Genomic DNA, 19227 nt, shown 5'->3' on the forward strand with positions numbered 1-19227 from the left:
GGGATAAATGTAGAAAGAGTATTAGAGGAGGAGGTGGGATCTAGCAGCGCTGACTCTTTGGAAGAACTTTTGCGCCCAAGACTAAGAAACACTGGAATTCCACCTTCTTCCAATCCTACACAACCACAACATCGTGCTGATACTAATGATAGCTCTAGTACAAGATCAGGAGACTCACCTACCACTGGAGGTGGGAATGATGAAGGATATAGTGGAGCTGGAGGTAGTGGTGGTGGATATGGAAACTATGTTGGACCACCTCTCGGATTTATGAGCCCCTTCACTGGTGAGGCAAACTTCACGCATGCAACACAGGATGAAGACCATGGCAGTAGGCGGGTAGGACTAGGAATTGGTGCCATAGGGAAGGAATATACTCATAGAGAAAGAGGCAAGAAGATTTTGTCAAGTCAAGAAGATGACTCGTTATCTATAACTTCAGACTTTGTTGGAGTGGGAAGTAGTAACTATGGTTATACTCATAACCAACCATTTCCCTACCCTTCATATCCCATTCCTGTTGGGATGGAATCGAGCGACTCATGGAAACAATCCGAGACTCAATCTTCAAATGATTTTGCTTATGGACAATGTCAACCAATCTCGGATCCATATGGGTGACATGTTAACAATTACATGCAAAACTATTTTGGGGATTTATCATTTGATAACTACTCTTTACAATACACCCACTCTACACATAGAGATGATGAAGATAGTGAAAAATTTGAACCTCATAGGAACTCTATGTGGTACTAAGTCACTCATGTATCTTACCATGCAATGTATAAAGTGTAAAATATTGTACTAATTCATTATATATAAATGATTATGGTGTGTTTAAACTTCTCATTAATTACTACATATTTTCTACACTCACAATGTTTGCCAGCTCGCTATATAATCAACTTGATAATGTTAAATCCATCATGCAATGCATTTCCTTCCAATTTTTTGTGATAAACTAATAGATAATTGACTAAATAAACATCCTGCAAAGTTTCAATAAAAATTTCCAAGTTTTTCTTACAATTTCCGTGGGTTCCATATTATTTTTATCGATATCGATAACATCCCGATATTTCCATCGATATTTTCGTGTTTTTGGACTACCGATATTTCCGATATCAATGGCAAAGCCAAGATTTCTTGTGAGGAGGGGCCTCAAACAAGTATAGAAGAAGAAAAAACGAATAATGGTTATAAACTTACTAATGCAAAACATCATAATATTTATCCAAATAATTAAGTAGTCAAAATTAACATATGCATAGATAATTTTATCTATCCATAGTAATCAAAATTATTCTTGACGAATTGCAATGAAACAGTTGCATAATGTCATCTATAGTATTTAAATAATTATTAAACTGAATAGAGAGAAGTACGAACATCTTTGCAAACCCTAAAACTCAAGTAAGAGGTGGGATAGAATAGAAACAAATGTTTTATAGTGAATAATAATAGAGTATTACAAACCTTTTTGTTCTTTATTCAATAAATTTGGGATTTAGAATGGCTAAATATATGAAATTCAATAAGAAAAGGTAAAAACTCTCCCCGTGCATAAGTGAAAGACGGTTTTATTTTAATTAAAAGTGAATGATGGGTTTTAATTTAATGTTATTGATTTGTGAGAGGGTTGTGCTATCCACACACCTCTTTTTGCTTTCCATACACCCTCTCAATTTGCGATCGTCTGATTAAATGAATTGAATATCGAATGACATAAATTAACAAGAGTGTGTTAAAGGTAAAAAATTTATGCAAATGGCACTACTCTTTGTGATAAATGACCATTTAAAATATATACTTATTTTTGGGATGGTATCCATGAGATGAAAGATAGATAATGATTGAATTTGTTTTAGTTGTTGAGAAGGGCTGCAAAGCAATGGAAATAGGTGTAGTAGATTGAATTTGTTTTAGTTGTTGAGAAGGGCTGCAAAGCAATGGAAATAGGTGTAGTAGACTAGTCTTATTTTTTAGGTGAGAGTAGGCCTAGGACTACTGTAGTCCTTAACTGCCTCCGTCACTGTCCGATATCATCAATATTTAATACCTTGGTGGTGGTACAGGTGGTTGGTTGGGGAACTGGAATAAAAGCTAGGTAGTGGATTTTAGTTAAATGAGTTTGATGGAAAGAGGAGGAACGTTGTCGTAAGGAGGCAACGACAACACACAAACGTAGAAAAGCAACATGTATCCCATGCCCGTTTTCGTCATTCTAGTATGCATATTCTCTTTCTTTTCCATTTACCTTTGTAATTGACTTTTCTTGCATTGCTAATTGAATATTGTTGAAGACATGGGTGTTTAGTATGTTTATATGAGCTCCATTTGGTTTATTGATCATTCATCTTCAATTGAATATGTTTTCACTATCTTTCTTCCACTTATCCAACAATTGATGCAGGAGACATTTCAAAACCAATTTGGAACCCTGGCTACATTTCACTGTTTGGCACATTAGGACCAAATTGTACACGTCTAGCTAACTAACTGCTCTTTTGTTTGTCCTGTACCCCTTTTGCAAAAGAAGAACAAAGAGTTGAGAGCGCAATGGATTTGCAAAAAGAGAACAAAGATGTTACTGCACAATTGAAGGTTGTTTTTTTTTTTTTTGCTGCAAGTCAGGGGCAGACCAACAACACTAGGTAAAACTTTTTTGTTAGCACCTCAATACGTCTGGAGGTATTGGATTGCTGTTTAGTGTAGATGGGGCACCATAAGTTTATTCGACTTATACTTGTTATTTTTGGGAATGTTCATGTTAGTTTTTGAGATATTACTTGGCGTATGTATTCAACTTATGTAATTAAATTCTTGATTAATGAAAATGTGGTTGACCGAAGTATTACCTTACATTTGTTATAAATTCTAATTCCAAACTAAAAAACAAGGAATATGTGGTAGTTTGTTCATCACATATTGAAAACCAATAGCTATTTGATTTTGACATATGTGACGAATTTATAGGTCACTAAATTTTGTGTTTTGTTACACTTATTTCGTCACATATCTCCTCGAATCCAGTATCCTAATCATTTAATGGGTGGTGTAGATGGCATCATACATAAAATATGTGACGAGCATAAAATTCATAACATGGACTTTCGGTGATGCCTTATAAGTGACACTAGCAGTTACATTGGATGTGACACATTTTCCCTTTTCATGATGAATATATGTCGTCACATAAACCTTATCTTTTTGTAGTGATATTATAGAGATAATATACTATGGATGAGTCCATAGGATTAAAGTTATGGGAGCAATGTCCTAAATGAGGTTAGGGTAGGGAGACTTATATTCCATAGTTACTTAGTCCATAAACAAAAATTCCTCGCCGTTTGGAAAGTCAACTAAACTATCTGGAAAGGTTGGTGCATAATGTATTAAGGTTAACATGGTCTTGTTGGACACGTGGTGGATATACACGTGCTTGTTTGTTGAACAAATCCACTGAACACTGATCACCAAAGAAGCCTAAACGAATGGATGCTTACCATATGTCAAACGTTACAAATCTTTGGATTGTAGTATGCAAATAGTTCTTAGACCTGAATCATCATTGGATATCTTGTGGCTTATAAATATGAACTTTCAATTTCACCACAAAGCCCTCACTACCTCGCAAGGCTTGACAGTGTATGGCACGGGTTCATGTCTATGAGTACGGAGATATAGGAATATGCAATATGGTATCTATCACCTTGTGGTAACTGTTCAATATAAGGAGATCTCTCTCGAAACCGCTTGAAGATCCATTTCGAAAATTTATGGCAAAGTAATTGTTGATCAAGCTATGTTTGTAAGACCTGCTTCAACATGAGATGCATCATGGTGATCACATATATCTACATATGATTTGACATAATTTTATATCATATATATCTTGATTGAGATATGAGTGATAGAAGAACCAAATTACATTGTAATTACAATCAAAGTTCAAAAGGGTATTATGATTATTTTATGAATACCTTTATCTAATCCAAGTAACCATGACATGTTGCTATGTATGATTCATGAATTGTGGGATTAAATTAATTTATTAATTAATTTCACTTGTTGTTTTAGTTAGAACCTAAGAGGTCACACATCTATGATTAAGATGGAACGAATAAATAAAGGTTTATTTGGAGAAATTCTTTTATATGGGGCATTTTTGTTCGCTTGGACTAGTTCCATAGTGGTCATGGAAACTTGGAGGTTCCTATTCCACCAACCAATTTCAAGAAGTCAAGGATCCGAAGAAGCAAAGGAGAGCAAAGGAATGAAGACCCTCTCTTGGGTGAACAGCGTGTGCAAATGCAAAGATATCTACAAAGGTATAATGGTTCTCAATTCTCTCTTGTAAATTTGAGTTGAGTCACAGTTCACCACGCCACTAGGCTTTGAATTTAATGGTCAAGGTTTATTTTTTAGTGCATATATACTCAAATAATCTTAGTTTAGCCAATTTTTCCTTCATTCATGGTACCAAAACAGGTTATCTCGTGTGTGAAAGCCCAACGACCACACGTGCTCCACGTCACCCGATTGCTTAACCTTTGCTAAAATAGAGACAAAATAACCAAACATGATAGGCCGATTTGGTCGATAGTTTACTTTTAATCTGTAGTAAAATTGTCGAAATCTAAAATCGAGTTTTCACCTTTAGCTGTAATTGTACACCATAAATTGTCTCACATAATAAGATATCACTCACTTTGGGTTTCACCCACAAGGATTTTTTTTTAATCCAATCCTACTGTGGTACTTATGAATTGAAATCCTCTCTGAATCTCGAAGTCCAAAAACCGCATATTCAGAGATCCAGGCCATTCAAGAAAGAGAGAGAGATCTAGACCCTTTAGTCGGTGTGGAGGTGAGCCAGTGGGATGGAATACTGGGTTCGTAAGATTTAAAATGAATGGTCTGGATCTCTAAGTCTGCCAACTCCAAACACAGAGATCTAGAGAGGATCTGAATTCGGTAATAAACACACTGATGTGAGTCCAAGAAATGTAGGATCTATCTCACCTAGACCGAGTACCTCAGCAGTGTCCTAACACGGATTTGTTCAACTATGATACTAATAAGCAACGCCCAGACGAATTTGTTCTTGGGCTGAGAAACACAACTTACATGGAAATGTGGGGTTGCACATATAAAGACACTTCACATGTAATCATACAGGTGATGTGGGATCTAGCACACCTGGTAACCTGCCAATGTTATTTTACTCAACGACGTAAGAACACTACACTAACTTGATTCGAATATTTTGTGAGTGGCGTTATCCACACACCCATTTTTATCTTCCACACACCTTCTGTTAATTAATGTCTTTTGATCGTCTTTTATTTGTGTTTAATAGCACACAACCAACCATCGGGAACAGGTAGGCCTTCATTTGGGACAACTATATTTTAAACCCGGTTTGAATTTTCATGCTCTCTGCTATATTATGGTTTAAAAAAAAAAAATCATTTTCGATGGCCTCTGAAATCTCATGGCCTGCCCTAGGTTTGGTTTGAGAACTACAACCTAGAGTCGGCCGACCATGAGATAACATGATGGCCAGGAAAAATCTCAACTCTAATCAGTGACATAAGCTTGAAATCACATGCGTGGCGCTACGGAAATGAACATAAAATCAAGGAGAGGATTTTGTTACTACTTATCTTATTTTACCTGTATTCCAAGCTTGAAGCAGTATTTCAAGCAACGTTCAATTCAGCAGAATGCAGCGAGGGACAGTACTATAATCTGTAATAATATTCTGCGGAAACGATTTGTTTATCCCCTGAGCTACGGAGGAGAACAAAAATTGGATTTCATTGCAATGACACGAATATGCGTTGAAATAAGAAAGTCACTATCTGTGTCTAGCTCTGAGAAAATTCTCGGCTGCGCTTGGCAGCAGCAAGGACTGCATTCATCAATATTCCACGAAATCCACCCTTCTCCAACTCATGAACGCCAGCAATGGTAGTTCCACCAGGTGATGTTACATCATCTTTTAGCTGACCTGGATGCTTCCCAGTATGACAAGCCATAGATGCTGCTCCTAATACCTGCAAAAAAGAAACAAAGAATCAGACCTCCCCACAACACCGAACCGATGAGAAACAAATTGACAAAATATTTTGGAATGCAAAACGCCAAGAAAATGTATTATAAACTCTAAACCTTGCACAGAGAGCGATTTTTTCAAAATGTACTCGTGATGTGCAAGCCACCAACATCAAGGTCCAAAGGCAGTAGGAGTTATACAATATCTCAATTTTTTTGTACACCTTTGTTGGTAAAGGCTTTACTTTGAGAAGTAACATGATTAGATACTCTCATATATTTTATGCCAAATGTCCCTTTCGAGGAGATCAAGACCTACACTGTTAAAGTTTGTGAGAAATAGAAACACATACACGATGGTATGATGATGCCAAATGACAGCTTGAGCGCTAAACCACCAAGCAATATAAATACACTTACAGTTTGAGATGCTAGACCCAACGCAAGTTCTCGAGGTAAACCTGCAGCAACTCCTCCATCTGCCAAAGCCTCTATTGCCAAATATATATATGCAGGACCACTGCCACTGTATGTTTATAAAGCGCATTAATCAAACCACAATTTATGAGTGCACCTCTTAAGTTACAGTTTACTATTATTTGGACAATACTTCATGGTTGACGAACCAAAAAACCTCTCTAATTGCAAGGGTACTTGAAAGGGAAAAAAGTCTCTAATTGCAGTAGGAGATGAGTAACATTTTGCATTGAAGTATGAATCAGAATCAAGTAGACACAAAGCCACATACCTCAGGCCAGTAACTGCGTCAAAGTATTTTTCATCAGCTTTCCATGTCTTGCCTATTGATCCAAATACTTTAGCTATGAGGTCCCCATCTTGTTCTGTTGCACCTCCTCCCAAGCTCAAAACTATTTTACCAGAAGATTAGTGGTGCATGACATTTTTCATCCATTTTACAAAATTGGCACACCAAATTACAAATAATATGAAAACAATCCAAGGAAAATGTGCATAAGCCAGAGGGAGACTTGAAGAATTCTAAAATACATTAACTAGACATAAGTAATCCGCATTTTACCTCTTGTCACCAGAGTCACGTAACAGAAGGATGATCTACAGTGACCAGATATCATTACCTAGTTAATACTAAGAAAAATACCTCTTCAGTACGTAAATAGCTGATAGTTTTTACATAGGGAGAGTTCCGAAGGGCAGGGCGAGAGAAGTACAACATAAGGCTTGGTAGATATTACTTTAGAAAAGGCTCGCCAAAAAGAAATATTACGTTAGAAAAATCCTACCAACCTATTAACAACAAAAATGCCTACTATGCATCTTAAATTTCACTGAAAACCTGATAGCTATATGGAGCATCTAATTGCATCTTAGCATTGTAAGTATGCAAAGCAAACTAAAGTTCAAATACAACCTGTAGCCAACACAGTTTACAGGTTCATAAAGAAAAACAATAAAGCATACATTTTTAACATCAATATGAAAGATTAAAATATTAAAAGGATAACATAAGTACCTGAGGCTGCTGCACCGACAGCTGAAGGAGTATTTGGCATTACCCTAATAAATCGGTTGTGACCGGCCCATTCCTGAGAAGGATGGAACAATTTTGTTGGAAAAATAGATAAAAATCTGGAGGCCATGGACTCAACTTTTTATTTTCAATAAGTAAGATTCACAGCTCAAAAGTTATTTATTAAAGTAGAAAATTGAACTCAATGCATGAAAGACAGAAAAAACAAAAGAAAAAAGAACGTAATCATACGAGTAGAATAAAAGCACTTAGAGAATGGAGAACAAACAAGAGGGAGAGATAGTGGGGACAAAATATAGTAGTTATAGGATTTCACATTATGATTTCTAAAGTATAACATGATAAAATTATTTATTCCAAATAAATTAGATCCTTAAAAGTCATTTCCCGGATCATGCCTCCCTGGTAGTATTAAAAGCATGCAGTCCAATTATTAATTAAACATATACGGACCAAAACAAATTATTCAGTTCCTGAAATCATAAAACTAGTAACCCAAATTACTAAGAAACTTCAATTTTCACTACTATGTACAATTTGAAGGGTGAAAAGGGGGCTAAACTTGGGAGTGGCTAACTGTTGTAAGTCTGGGTAATTGATTCACTCTGTGCAAAGAGAAATGCTAGCAACATTATTGTCAAACACGACTCTATATTCTTTCTGGTTCTTGGCACATTCATAAGTTGGGAAAATGATTATTATACAGTTGTTTATAGATACCGACCAGTAATAGCCATTGCCCTATATTTTCAGTCATGATATCTTAAATACCTTTGAAAAATTACGAACTGCACTATTTCCCTATAGAAAGGAAAACAAAGGGGAGAACTACAAGTCCCCTGAATTTAAAATTCAAGAACGGATGCTAAGGTGATGACATTTTATGTGGACATGATACATTACTACTTCAGTTCATCAGATTATAGTGCGCATGTTTTGTGCTATTTATCGGTCTTTCAGCCTCCGTATAGCTAACCAAACATTGAGGACTTCACATTTCTCCATGATAGAAAAGCCAGTCTTGCTTTCTTTGCTACGACTAAAATTTGGTAAACAGTAGCATCATATAATCCATTCACTTGACACTGCAAGGAAACCAAATGCTGAACAGAACAATATATTTATTCGCCTATGGATTTAGACAAAGAAAAGGGTGGCCTTAATGCACTTGGGGAAAAAAAATGTCCTCTTTCACTGTCAACTTCTAATAAGATCCAGAGGGCAGACAAAGAACTAAGAATTGGCTCGGCCTTCAAAAAGATTACATATGCATGAAAGACTTAAATTAGCCCAGCCCAGCTCTTTGTCCTCCCTTTTCCCCTTCTTACAAATTTAACTTCCTACTCTCTGTCTTCACAACCACACTCTGACCCTGCCCCCTCATAGCCACTCAATAGAGTCGCAAAAGGGCAGAGACGTGAAAGAAGGTTGGCCAGTAAGGAATAGTAGAGAAGAAGGGGAGCTAATTCCGTGGAGCGCGGCTATCCAAATGTGGCTGCGATAATGTGTAAAAAGGAAAAATTATACATCTAACTTTATTCTTTGAAAACATTTATAACTCATTCACTCCAACTCTTAGCTACTTCTTGCATTGCATTTTTTTTTTTTTTTGTTTTTTTTTTTAAATTCCTTCCTGTTTGTGCCCCACGGCCATGTGAATCTATTCTTACGTGGCACTTAAGAATAGAGCTTATTTAAAAAACTAGGCTTAGCAATACCCTGATATAAACTTTTGACCACACCGCGTACAGCAATTAAATCAGTTAACAGATTCAGAACATGATTTTCCTCAGAAAACCGAATACAAAACAATCAAAATCAACACATTAAATTGGAAAAAAGAGGTCCAAAAATGAAATACAGGGTTTTGGGCAATCCATACAGTCAATGTGGATAAAAGTAAGAAGAGTTGCAAGTGAGAGACCTGCAGATCTTTCAATTTGACTCCAGCAGCAATTGAAACAAGCAGCTTCTTTCTGGAAAGAAGCGGCCTCAACTGCGAAACTACATCTTTAACTGCAAGCACGAAATCAAAACCGCAATGATACCATTATCGAGTAAACAACCACAAAATCACCACCTAATCATTCATGCCCCATATATATCTTTACAATCAATGCACATTATTTCAATCATTCAACAAATAAGAAAAAAACAAACAGCCAAATCTTTCAACTAAAACAAAATTTTCAAACAAATCCGAGATAATGGAAAGTGGAAATACCAACTTGAGGTTTGACAGAGAAAATGACGACGTCACTCTCTTCGACCACCTGCAACGATGCAACTTCAGTCATTCAATTAGATACAGAGATGTGCAAAAGCAGGGAAAGTGGGAGAAAGAGGGGGTTCAGACGTCGTCGTTTTCAGAGAGGAGATGGACTCCGAAGGACTCGAAGGCTTGGCGACGACTGGGGTCACGGTGGAAGGTGGAGATGCGATTGGGAGGGAGAACCCCCGATCGAACGATTCCTCTGGCGATGCTCTCAGCCATTTTACCTGCTCCGATAAACCCTAGTTTGTACGTGTCCGTCGGGATGGGTAGCGCCTCCATGGCTGCAATGCGACGTCGTATTTTTCTCACTACACTGCCGGGGACTGGTTCAGTTTGTTACGTTTTCTCGAAGCGGGAGGGAGATTTGATTTGGAAAGATCCTCCGACGCGGAACAAAAGGAGATTAGATTTGGTATCGGATTTGATGACACGTGTCAGGATCTGGTGATGGAGATAATGATTTGAACACGTGTCTTCTGTTCTGACGTTGGATTTATTTATGCGTTTGCGTTTCATCTTTCTGTTTTGCACGTGCAAGTGAAGCGATAGAAATCCTTAAACCCAACCTTCTCGGTTCTCTTTTACTTCTCAGATCTACATTCTCACTTTCTCGTCATGACAAGTAGATTCCACTAACACTCAATTTTACCTAAAATTTAAATTTTAAGCAATTATAATTTTAATTTTGCGTGCTAATGAAGGTAAGTGAGAAGTTTGCTAGTATTTCTCTATACAAAATCCTCCACAAGTCTATTATGGGGTTTAATCACCTCAAAAAGGGTTGTGATTGATAATTGTTGCGATTTTAGTTTTTTTTATTTTTGTGTTAAAATTGAATAAATATACATAAGAAAAATTAGGAAAGTAGAAGAGTAGAGAAAGAATGGTACTAGAGGTGTAGAATAACTGGAACAAAGACTGACACACAAAAAGAGAAATAAAAATTAAAAATCAAATTTCACTTTGGACATGTTTGATACTAGGGCTGGGCATTGAAAAAAAAAATCGATTGAACCTCCCGAACCGTACCGACAATTTGGTTTGGTTTGGTTTTTTATTTTATTTTTTAATTTTCGGTGGTTAAATTGAACCGCACCGACCTTAATTGGTTTGGCAATCGGTTCACAAAATGGTCGATTAACCGAACCGACCCGCATATATTTAAATTTTTTTAATCATAAATAATTCGTGTAGTAATATAAATAGTTAGTTATTTATGAGTTACCGTGTTTCCACTACATGAAAACAAAACCTGATTAGTTTAAGAGTCCTTTTCGAGAAGAATAGGGGCACCGTTTGGAGAACTCAGTAGCTGCTGCTTTGATGCACTCCTTGGACTCCTTCATTTGTGCTTTCATTTGAGCAATCACTCATATTGATGCTATATTTTGTAGCTTTTGGAAGAGAAATTTATTATTTATTTTCGTCTTCACACAAATTGAAAATCAATCCAAACCAACCCGCCACATTCGATTAACCAACTTGATCGGTGGTTTCGGTTTGCAATTTTGGTCAAACCGACTATGTCGGTTTTGACCCAAAACCAATCCAAACCAACCTGCGCCCACCCCTATATGATACGTAGGATTCTAAGAATTTCATTCTTTTCCTCTTTATTTCTTGCCATCCCTATCACCACTTCACCTCTCTTTTTCCTCAGTCTACTTCATATCTAAAAGACATACAAGAACGACATGGTTATCAAATGAATCCTAAAACTTGAGGATTTGAACTCGTTGTCAATTGTTTTTGCGGTGATTACTCTAACTTGACACGTTATTAAAGCAGAAGATCTACAATTATTTTTATAAGATATACTTTGAGAGAATCAACTTTGTTCACATAGCATTCAAATATACATTCATGCACTGGGAGTAGGGATGGGCAAATACCCATCGGTTATGGGTAACCGTTTAGATAAATAAACAGTTATAGGTATAACCGTTTACCCACGAAATTTAAATGGGCGGTTATGGGTATTAACCGCGGTTATAAACGGGTAACAATTTACCCATTTATTTTATATATGTAAAATTAACACAAATCATGTTCCCTATCGGACAAAACTTAGATCAATGCTATTGACTATAGTGCATGATTTCTATAGCTAATATAACATAGTTTTCCTTAACCAATTTAAATTTCATGGTTCATTATATATATTATGTTAATATTTTACATTCCGAGTCAAATAACCCAAGAATACTGTCTTTTAACAGTTTTCATAACCCAAGAATACTTAGCAAATTTTATATTATCTTCATTGCTAACAGTTAAAAATATTGTTTGTAAACTATTATTTTAATTATTGGAATGATATATGGACTTAAAAATTAAAATGCGGAAATGTATGATGAATGTACCTATAACGGTGTTTAATTGTTAGAAAAACAAAATTATGACAAATTTTTCTTTTTTAATTTTCAAGTTGTTAAAAAAACATGTAGACGGGTGAAAAATGAGTAAATGGCAAAAAAGAAAGGAGAAACGGGTTTAAAAATAATAAATGGGTAAACGGGTACTAAACGGTTACAGTTAAATGGGTACACGGTTATGAGTATGATTAATAGTTTATAAACAGTTATGGGTATGGGTATAACCGTTTAGACAATTACCCAACGGGTAAACGGTTATACGGGTATGAGAATAAATGGTTATCGATAAATAACCGCGGTTACCCGCCCGCCATAATCGTTTCCCATCCCTAACTGGGAGACGAAAAATCCACTTCACTTCAACCCAATGCAGAAAAGTAGGAGTCATACAATGAGCAACCTGGTACAAATTTTATGTGAATGATTCCCCAGCATACAGATCAATTTTACTTGTCACGACGCGACGTATGGAACCCTACCTTGGCAAAATTAACATGCGGAAAGCGAAGTCATTGACCCATCTCATGGCTACGCTTAGTAGCAGCAACAACCGTGTCCATCATGCTTGCGCGAAGTGCGCCCTTCTCAAGTTCATGAATCCCGGCAATGGTGATTCCTCCAGGTGAAGCAACTTGGTCTTTCAGCTGACCTGGATGTTTTCCTGTTTTCATCACCATGGCTGCTGCTCCATAGAACTTTGGCACAACACAAGAGAAACAGAAATGAGAGATTATACATCAGAGGCCAACAATAGTTCATAATCCTGGGACATCTCCTCAGGTCGTAAACAATATAATTTCCGTAGGCAAAGCGCATGGCATATCATGAGCCTGCCTGAGGTTTTTACTTTGGTGGAAAATGGCAACTACTATGATCATGTGGTTTATATACCACTTATTGTTTGTTTAATGTTGCTCCCAATTCAATTTTTGAATTAAATTTGTAACCGGATCTATTTGTGCATGTTTCCCTTGTTTAAACTTTTAATTTTTCACGCGTCTATAGAGCAACAAGAATCTTAACTTATAGAAATATTGAATTGTATAACCCCTCACCATAAATACGTGCTTCTAGGGGTTATTGCTGCTAAAACAGAGGCAAGAGAAAATCCATATGCTTGTATAACCCCTCACCATAAAGTGCTCTGTGAATCCGAAAGTACAAGTCTGGAGCTTTCTAGCTATCTTCACTTATAGAAATATTGAATTGTTTTCAGAAACATACATCGAGTACCCAGCATAGACTCTAAAGAAACGTGATATTGCAGAATGGTTTTTCACATTATTACCGAAAGCTAGGGTTACAGTATATATATAGGAAACATACACAATCCCAATCCTAAACTAATGCCTACAAGTAAGGAAGTTAAACCTTATCAGGTAAGTAAAAGATTAATTACAGATTTACAATATTCACTATACTAATCCGAGATATCTTCTTTAACACTCCCCCTCAAGTTGGAGTGTATGTTAATAACACCCAACTTGCTGAGCAATGTTTCAAACTGTGTAGAATTCAACGGTTTGGTGAAGATGTCTGCTGGTTGATCATTTGTTCGTATGTATGCCGTACGAATCAGTCCTCCTTGAATCTTTTCTCTCACCAAATGACAATCAATCTCGATGTGCTTTGTCCTTTCATGAAATACCGGGTTTGAAGCAATGTATATGGCTGCTTGGTTATCACAAAACAACATGGCTGGTTGTGAATGACTCACCTTTAAATCTCTTAAAATGTTCTTTAACCATGTGATCTCACAACATGTGGCTGCCATGGAACGGTACTCGGCTTCCGCACTGGAACGAGAGACAGTGGTTTGCTTCTTTGTTTTCCAGGATATCGGTGCTTGACCAAGTTGAATGTAATAACCTGTTATTGATCTTCTCGTGTCTTTGCATCTGGCCCAGTCAGCGTCACAGAATGCCCTTAACTGCAAGGATCCCTTGGATGGCAGCAATATACCTTGTCCCGGTGAACCCTTAATGTATTTGAGAACCTTGTGTGCTGCCTCAAGGTGTGGTTGTCTAGGCTTGTCCATAAACTGGCTTAACATGTGCACAGCGTAAGCTAAGTCCGGCCTTGTTATGGTTAGGTAGATCAGCCTACCCACAAGTCTTCTATAGGATGAAGCATCAACAAGAAGTTCTCCTTCCATCTGTGTAAGAGAAATATTTGATTCTACAGGAAACCGTGAAGGTTTAGCACCCAAAAATCCCGCATCATCTAATATATCCAATGCATATTTCCGTTGACATAAGGTGATGCCATTTGTAGATCGCGCAACCTCTAACCCCAAGAAATACTTAAGTTGTCCCAAATCCTTCAATTTGAATTGTTGTAAGAGGGACTGCTTCGTGGCTTCAATTTCATGCAGGTTATTTCCTGCTAAAATGACATCATCAACATATACCAATAAAGCAATGAAGTTACCGTGCTGACTTTGGACGAACAATGAATAATCAGAACACGATTGATGAAATCCAGCCGCCTTGAGAGCAGTGGAAAGTTTAATGAACCATTGTCTTGAGGCTTGCTTTAAACCATATAAGGATTTGTGTAGCTTGCATACACGAGTCTCCCCCTTTCGTCCAAAGCCAGGAGGTAAGTTCATGTATACTTCCTCATCGAGATCACCATGCAAGAAGGCATTGTTGACATCGAGTTGATGTAAATGCCACTGACGCACAGCAGTAACACTAAGGAGCACACGGACAGTGGTTAACTTGGCAACCGGAGCAAATGTTTCACGATAGTCAACCCCTTCGATTTGGCTATAGCCCTTGGCAACCAACCGAGCTTTGTAACGCTCGATGGTCCCATCAGGTTTAAGCTTAACCTTGTACACCCATTTGCAGCCAATCGGCTTTTTGTGAGGAGGAAGTGGAACAAGGGACCAAGTATGGTTGGCCTGAAGTGCAGCCAGTTCGTGGTGCATGGCATCACGCCATTGTGGATGTTGGACAGCCTGCAGGAAAGTGGTAGGTTCTCGGATGGTGGTGACGTTAGTAACGAAATGCTTATGCATGGGAGAAAGGCGATGGTAAGATAGGTAAGGAGACAAAGGGTGAGCAGTACCTGATACCTGAACCAGATTCGAGGAAGGAGCAGGTCGGGACGGGAGAGAGGCCTCAATATGGAAATCCTGCAAGAAAGATGAGGGTTTGGTAGGACGTGTGCCACGACGGGGTGGCGGTGGTGCAACAGAGGGGGAAGGCGGAGGGGATGGTGATGGAGAAGGTAAGGAAGGTGAAGTAGGCTCAACAGGGAGAGCTATGTCAGGAGAGGATTCGATGGGAGGGTCAACAGGTAGTGTAGGGAATGGATCAAAGGATGGCGAGTAGGGTTCGATAGGAAGTAGAGGAGGATTGGGAGTGGGAGTGGGAGCAGCGGAAGGATGGGATAATTTGTAGGGAAAGTGGTCTTCGAAAAAGATGACATCCCTTGACACAAAGACCTTGTTACGTGTAAGATCAAACAAGCGGTAACCCTTCTGACCATAAGGGTACCCAACAAAAAGACACCGTCGTGCACGAGGATCAAATTTAGAGGGTTTTTGTGCATGGGTTGATGCAAAACATAAGCATCCAAAAACACGTAAATGCATGTAATGTGGTGCCTTGTGAAACAACTTGTGATATGGGGTTTGCCCTTGAAGGAGAGGTGTGGGTGTACGATTGATAAGATATGCCGAAGTGAGAATGGCATCCCCCCAAAACTGTTTAGGAAGGTTGGCTTGAAAAAGGAGGGCTCGAGCAACATTCAACAAGTGTCGGTGTTTGCGTTCAGCCACACCATTTTGTTGTGGTGTGTTGACACAACTGGTTTGGTGAAGGATCCCTTTGAGTTTGTAAAATGTGGCAAGTTTGAACTCGGGACCGTTATCACTTCGAATCACCTTAACTGTTGTGTTGAATTGATTCTCAACCATGTGTATAAATTGAACAAGAAGATCTTGTGTGTCAGATTTTTGTTTCATCAAATAAACCCAGGTGCACCGTGTGTAATCATCAACAATGGTAAGAAAATATTTGGCACCTGAGAGGGAAGGAACTTGATAACCACCCCAAATGTCAATATGTATTAATTCAAAACATGAATGAGTAGATATAGAACTCAAGGGAAAAGACAATCTAGTTTGTTTAGCCAATGGGCAAATTAAACATTTATTGGAATCACACGACTTATGGTGCACAAAGGGAAGTAACGAGGACACTTTAGGTGATGGGTGCCCAAGGCGTTGGTGCCAAAAAGGAGAGCTTATGGTGGTGGTAGTGTTGCAGGATCCCTTCCTTGGTGGCTCGAGATGGTAGAGTCCCTCCCGTTCAATTCCCGTCCCAATCATCTTCCCCGAACGTAGGTCCTGTATGACACAAGATTGTTTGAGAAAAATGGTGATGTAAAGGGAATCGTAGGCTAACTTGCTAATAGATATTAGATTTAACCTAAACAATGGTACACATAAAACATTGTCAAGGATAAAGTTGGGAGAGAAAACCACTTGGCCGACATGGGTTACGGTAGCAAGGGAACCATTTGGTAATTCAACACTATGATTTTCAACACGTTTTGAGGACGTGAGAAACTCAGGACTGCATACGATGTGGTCGGTGGCGCCACTGTCCAAAATCCAAATGACTTGCTTTCCATTACGCATGAAAGAAAATGCTTTACCTGAGAGTTCTTCATGATTCGAGGAATTACCCACTTGATTAGCAAAGGAGGATTTGCTTTTATTCAAAAGCTGAAGAATCTGCTTGCAATCCTCCGGAGAAAAAGGAAAGTTGGGCATTGCGTCCTTCTTGTCACGGGCCGTGACTTGGTTGCCCTTGAAAGTCCGATTTTGTTCAGTCTCAGCCGCTGCTTTTCTTTTGCGGCAAAAGTCAAAAGTGTGTCCTTTCCAACCACAAAATGTGCACTTGAGATGAGAACGACAATTCTTGGTGCTATGGTTGGTCTTGTTGCATTTGGCGCATCGTTGACTACCATCTTCTGTCTCGGGTTCTCGACCAGCACCCTTCACTGCAAACACAGCAGCTTCAGGCTGCACGATGCTGCCCTTTCCGTTTGACACTTCAACTTGCTTCTCATGGCGAAGAACAAGTGCATAAGCTTTGTTAACAGTGGGCAATGGATCCAGCAAGAGGGTGTTGCTACGAACCGTAGCATATGAGTCACTTAAACCCATAAGGAATTTCATTGTTTTCTGAGTCTCAACATATGATGTTATCTCATGCCTTGCTTCACAATGGCATGTCGGGATTGAACATAAGGCATCACGTTCATCCCAAAAGCCTTTGAGTTTGGTGAAGTAAGAACTCACCGTCATGTTGCTTTGCACACAATTATGGATTTCGTTTTCTATGTGAAACAGTTGAACGATGTTCACATGAGAAAACCTTTCTTGCAGGTCAAGCCACATCTGCCGCGCGTCCTTGCAGTGTATGACACTTCCTGAGATTTCTTTTGACATGGAGCCGAGTAACCATGTTTTCACCAGATTATTCAACCTGCGCATCAGTTGGCTTCGTGATTGTTCCATCAACCAGCCCTAATTTGTTTTTAACCATCAAGGCCATGGTCATGGATTGCGCCCATGTGCCATAGTTCTCTTCTACGAGTGGCTGCGGTACAAGAATGGCGCCAGGCTGATCCGAGTGATGAAGGTAAAGTGGATGGTTAGGGTTTTCCCACTTCTGATGCAAAGTCATGCCTGAAGAGGTTGACTTTTCTGGTTTATCACCCATGGCTATGGTTGCTAGGGTTTAAATATCTGTCGAGGTTTTCCTAGATCGATCACTCTGGTACCATCTAAAGAAACGTGATATTGCAGAATGGTTTTTCACATTATTACCGAAAGCTAGGGTTACAGTATATATATAGGAAACATACACAATCCCAATCCTAAACTAATGCCTACAAGTAAGGAAGTTAAACCTTATCAGGTAAGTAAAAGATTAATTACAGATTTACAATATTCACTATACTAATCCGAGATATCTTCTTTAACATAGACAATCTCGAAAAAAATAATCAGTACAGATTCCACTTACAGCTTGAGAAGCAAGACTCAAACAAATTTCTCGTGGTAAGCCTGCAACCACACCTCCATCAGCCATAACTTCTATTGCTATATACTCAAATGTTGTACCAGCACCACTGCAAAATTGTCCAAGGAAAAAACCACTAAATTTGACGGACTTCTGTCAATGTGAGTCTCTATCCATTCAGTTATTTCTTTTTTGAAAAAAATATATAAGAGATGCTTATGCAAGAGGATGCCTTTCCAAACTCTAATGGTATAATAGTGCCCAGTTTACATGTCTGATCTTTTAATTATAACAAGACATGCACATACCCAACAGCACCAGCAGCATCAGACAATTTCTCGTCCATTTTCCACACCTTGCCAACAGCTCCAAATAGGTGTGCTATTAACTCACCGTCATTTACTGTTGCAGCTTCACCCAAGTGCATAACTGTTTGCATGTAATCACACATTGTCACATGGAGGAGACAGCAGATAAAGCTAGAACAATGCTATGCAATTGATCCACATATATTATGTCTTCGGTAATAAAGCAGCATTTCAAGGTTGAAGGAAATGGCATCTGTCTTACAGATGAGAGTTCTTAGTACTGAAGGCCACTGGAGCTCTTCGTAATCTTTTAGATCTTTGTTATCCTCATATAAATTTAAAATCTATGGAATTGGTTTTAATGTTGACAAAACTAAGGCTGAAAACTGGTTACGTAGTTGATTCAAATTGGGAAAATCCTAGCAATGTAATTGTTCGTCTGGGGGAATATCCAGTGGGGACGTTTCCTGGCCAACGAGCACACAGCTCCCTGAGAGGTTGGCGCCGGTTGATATCGTCTGTCGGGCTTCTACTTATTGACGGGCTGTAAGAGAAGGATAGAGTTAATTCTGAAAGGTGCATTTGTAGGGCCTTAGGTGTAGGCCTTGAGGCTCACAATCAAAATTAACTTTAAATATTCAGGCGGGCT

At 38.4% G+C, this 19227-nt stretch overlaps 2 protein-coding genes across 2 annotated transcripts; both read right to left on the reverse strand.

The window, feature by feature from the left end:
- Positions 1-5633: 5633 nt before the first annotated feature.
- On the reverse strand, positions 5634-10230 carry LOC126591857 (pyrroline-5-carboxylate reductase-like). Its single transcript, XM_050257565.1, has 7 exons — positions 9930-10230; positions 9798-9846; positions 9498-9589; positions 7556-7628; positions 6812-6932; positions 6484-6589; positions 5634-6065 (listed from the first exon to the last, which is right to left on the reverse strand). Exons 1-7 carry the CDS (start codon positions 10125-10127, stop codon positions 5877-5879), a joined length of 828 nt encoding a protein of 275 aa, XP_050113522.1. The 5' UTR covers positions 10128-10230; the 3' UTR covers positions 5634-5876.
- Positions 10231-12681: 2451 nt separating this feature from the next.
- LOC126594543 (pyrroline-5-carboxylate reductase-like) lies at positions 12682-18713 on the reverse strand. Its single transcript, XM_050260906.1, has 3 exons — positions 18579-18713; positions 18274-18379; positions 12682-12918 (listed from the first exon to the last, which is right to left on the reverse strand). The coding sequence occupies exons 1-3, from the start codon at positions 18707-18709 to the stop codon at positions 12733-12735; spliced, it is 423 nt and encodes a 140-aa protein (XP_050116863.1). The 5' UTR covers positions 18710-18713; the 3' UTR covers positions 12682-12732.
- Between the last annotated feature and the right edge of the window lie 514 nt (positions 18714-19227).

This window comes from Malus sylvestris, chromosome 12, assembly GCF_916048215.2.
Source record: "Malus sylvestris chromosome 12, drMalSylv7.2, whole genome shotgun sequence".
NCBI lineage: Eukaryota > Viridiplantae > Streptophyta > Magnoliopsida > Rosales > Rosaceae > Malus > Malus sylvestris.